At 53.7% G+C, this 3,501-nt stretch overlaps 1 protein-coding gene across 1 annotated transcript in view; it reads right to left on the bottom strand.

Moving 5' to 3' along the window:
* The window catches only part of SLC19A1 (solute carrier family 19 (folate transporter), member 1), a 21,536-nt gene that overhangs the window by 5,891 nt on the left and 12,144 nt on the right, over positions 1-3,501 (bottom strand). Inside the window, exon 4 of the mRNA XM_012652679.1 lies at positions 2,848-3,018. Within this exon, the coding sequence (XP_012508133.1) occupies positions 2,848-3,018 (171 nt within the window). The remainder of the gene's footprint in view (positions 1-2,847; positions 3,019-3,501) is intronic.

Below are 3,501 nucleotides of genomic sequence, written 5' to 3'. Positions count from 1 at the left end.
AAGAAAAGGAAATAAAAACACACAGATCAGAAAGGAAGAAATCAAATGGTCCCTATTTACAAATGACATGATTATCTTCACAGAAAATCTCAAGAAATCTAAAAAACAAAAACAAACACAACCACCAGAAAACCTCCTAGAACTAATAAGTAAGCTCCACAAAGTTGCAGGATACAAGATAAACACACGAATATCAACTGTATTTCTACACACTAGCACTGAATGCATGTACTCTGTTATGGACTAAATTATGTACCCCCCAAATTCTTGTGTTGAAGCCCTAACCCCCAATGTAACTGCCTTTGGAGATGGCCCTTTAAAGAGGTAATTATGGTTAAATGAGGTCACAAGGGTGAGACCCTAGTCCAAGCTGATTGGTGTCTTTGTAAGAAGAGAGATACCAGGGAGGACCACACAGAGAAAACGCCACGTGAAGACGTGGAGAAGACGCCATCTGCAAGCCAAGGAGAGAGGCTTCAGGATACCTCAATCGCAGATGTCCAGCCTCCGAAACAGTGAGAATAAACTTCTGTTGTTTAAGCCACGTAGTCTGTGGTATTTTGTTACGGTAGCCCAAGCAGACTAATGCAGATGCTAAAATTTACAATATTGTTTCATTTATAATTGCTCAAAAAAGAAATAAAGTATAAATAAAACATGTACAGTACTTATATGTGGAAAACTAAAAAATGATGGAAGAAATCAAAGCAAATCTAAATAAATGTAGAGATATACCATGTTCATGGACTGGAAAACTCAACACAGTAAAGGTGTCGATTCCTCTGAAACTGATAGACTGGCTTAGTGCCACTGCTTATTGGAGCAAGAATTTTTGTAGATATAGAGAAGATTACTCTAAAATGTATATGAAAAAACAAAGAAACCATAATAGTGGACACAATTTTGAATAAAAAGAAAAAAGTTGGAGGAATCAGCCTAGCCAATTTCAAAACTTAAGATAAAGCTTCATAACCAAGACAATGTGGTACCGCTAAAAGGGTAGGCACACAGCTCAATGGGACAGAAAAAAACCAGAAATAGACTCACATAAATATGCCCAGTTTTTGACAAATGTGCAAAAGCAATTCAACGGAGGCAAGATAAGTCTTTTCTACAAATGATGCTGGAACAAATGGACACATAGGCCGAAAAAAGTGAACCTCGACCTAAACCTCACACCTTATATAAAAATAAACCCGTAACGGATCACAGACTTAAACGTAAAATTATAAAACCTGTATAAAGAAACTGGGGGAAATCTCCTGAATTTAGGGCTGGCAGAGTTCCTAGACTCGACACCACACGTATGATCCATAAAAAAAAATTGTTAAATCAGAGCTCATGAAAATTAAGAAGATGAAACAACCTACAGAGTTGAAAAAGTATTTGCAAACCACATATATTCAACAAAGGACTAATATCTAGACACACAAACTACTCAAGACCCAGTGGCGAGAGCAATCCAACCAGAAGAGGGGCAGAGGTCTGAGGAAACACTGCCCCAAGGACACACGGACGGCCAGCAAGCACGTGGGGACGTCCGACACCACAACCCATCAGGGAAACGCAAATTAAAGCCACACGGGGTGTCGCTGCACGCCTGTCGGAGCAGCTACAGTAACAACAACACCGAGTGCGGAGGGCCCGAGGGCAGGACCAGCCGGGAGGGGAAGGAAAGGGGCTCCCGGGGCCAGCCCTGTGGGAAGACGGCTCCAGCCCCTCCAACCGAGCCCCGAGGGCCCTGCAGCTCCGGGGTGGGCTGGGGGTGAGGGCGTGTGCTCAGGGTCAGTGCCGCGGGTCAGAAGCCAGGCCTGCGAGGCTGGGGCCACATTGGGCCTCCAGAGTCTCTGGGACAGGCCCCTCCTGCCCAGACACGCAGGCGGCCACTGCTATCTGGGCGCGGGAGACAGCTGGGCTCCCAAGACAGGGCCGCACCTCCCGGGCCGGCCGGACCGCTGGGCAGCCCCGCCCACGCCGGGTACTGTAGAGCCAACGCGAGCCTCCGGGGGCCACGTCCCTGCATACCTACAACAGCCTGACTCTGTCGTCCTCACCCGAAGGGCATTTCCAAACCCCACAGGGCAAGTCTCCTCGCGGGGCAATCTGTGCCTGGGTAACTGGGACGTCTGTTCCTGCCCCGGGCCTCCTTTCCGACCACGCGGACTCAACGCTGAACTTTGGAGCCACCGCTCGGCACCCTCGGAGGACAAGCCCTGATAAGCCTCTTCCCAGCAAAACCTGGGCTCCCAGTGGACAAAGTCCCGCTGGCCAAGGCGTTGGTCCAGCCGCAGCCTAGGATGGGGCACCACTGAGGAGCCCACTGCGCCCACCACCGGCTAACTCTGCGCACTCAGCCCGATCCTGCCTGGCTGGGACCTGGGAGTTAAACACGTCAGTGTCCCCGACCACACAGCCAATGGGAACCTCAAGCTCTTCCCAGAAGCACCAAAAACCCCAACGAGGGGTGGGAAAGGGAGAGGGGACCTTGACAGGGGCCCTCGCGGAAACCGAGCAGCCCACCTGGCCTCCTCCCCGGAGAGAACAAGCTCAAGTGTGCTCCAGCCCGGGCTCCGCCACCAGGCCTGCACCGCCGCAGGTGTGGAGTGGACACGGAGGATGGGCCGGCCGTGGCGGGCAGGGGCTGGGTCATCCCCACTGTGACCTGGTGCCCACCACAAGCGAGCGGCCTACTCCGCCGTGCCCGGCACATCCTCCTGGAGGTGCCCGGACCTGCCCTCTGCACCCCCAGCCCACAGCGGCCCCCACACCAGGTGGGCACCAGGAGGCCTTGGCAGGGACCCCACGCGTGGCTTCCCTCCCGAGGACACAAAGCCGGCACGGGCTCACCTGCGAGTGGACCACGAGGCCCAGGCCCCGCTTGTCTGAGACGATGAGCGTGATGACGGTTTTGAGAATGGTGGCGAAGAACGTGTTGACTCCGAAGACCAGGGCGCAGAGCTCTTTAGACAGGGAGGACGCGATCTGAAAACTGAACGGGAGATGCAGACCAGGATCAGACTGCGGGGGGAGGGCAGGGGCGGCCACGCTGGGAGCGGCCACGCGGGCCGCAGGGCCAGCACAGGTGAGAACCCCTCATCCGAAACGCCTGTGGCTAGAAGTGTTCGGATGTCGGAATATTCTCACAAACATACTGAGGTATCTTGGGAGGGGCTCAGGTCTAAACACGAGACTCACTCGCACTCTGTCTGCACCTGACACACACGCGATTACTCTCAATGCTTTTGTGCAAAAATCGTGACCGTGTTCTGACTGCGACCCCCTGCGCGAGGCTGGGTGCGGGGCCTTTGCTGCGGTGTCGCGTGGGCACCAGTGCAGATCTGGGGCGTTTCCGACGCTGGACCCGCGCAGGGGACGCCGCAGCAGCGACGCAGGCGCGGGCAGACGCTCGGCGGGTCTCCAGGCGGCTCCGGGACGGGCCAGGTCCCTGTCACATCAAAAGGCTCCGAAAATCACCACGAGAACCCGTGAGCACAGACAGAA

Source organism: Propithecus coquereli, unplaced genomic scaffold (assembly GCF_000956105.1).
Source record: "Propithecus coquereli isolate 6110/MARCELLA unplaced genomic scaffold, Pcoq_1.0 Scaffold399, whole genome shotgun sequence".
Classification (NCBI taxonomy): Eukaryota; Metazoa; Chordata; class Mammalia; order Primates; family Indriidae; genus Propithecus; species Propithecus coquereli.
The sequence above is the reverse complement of the archived record's forward strand: the minus strand, read 5'-3'. Positions and strand labels throughout refer to the sequence as shown.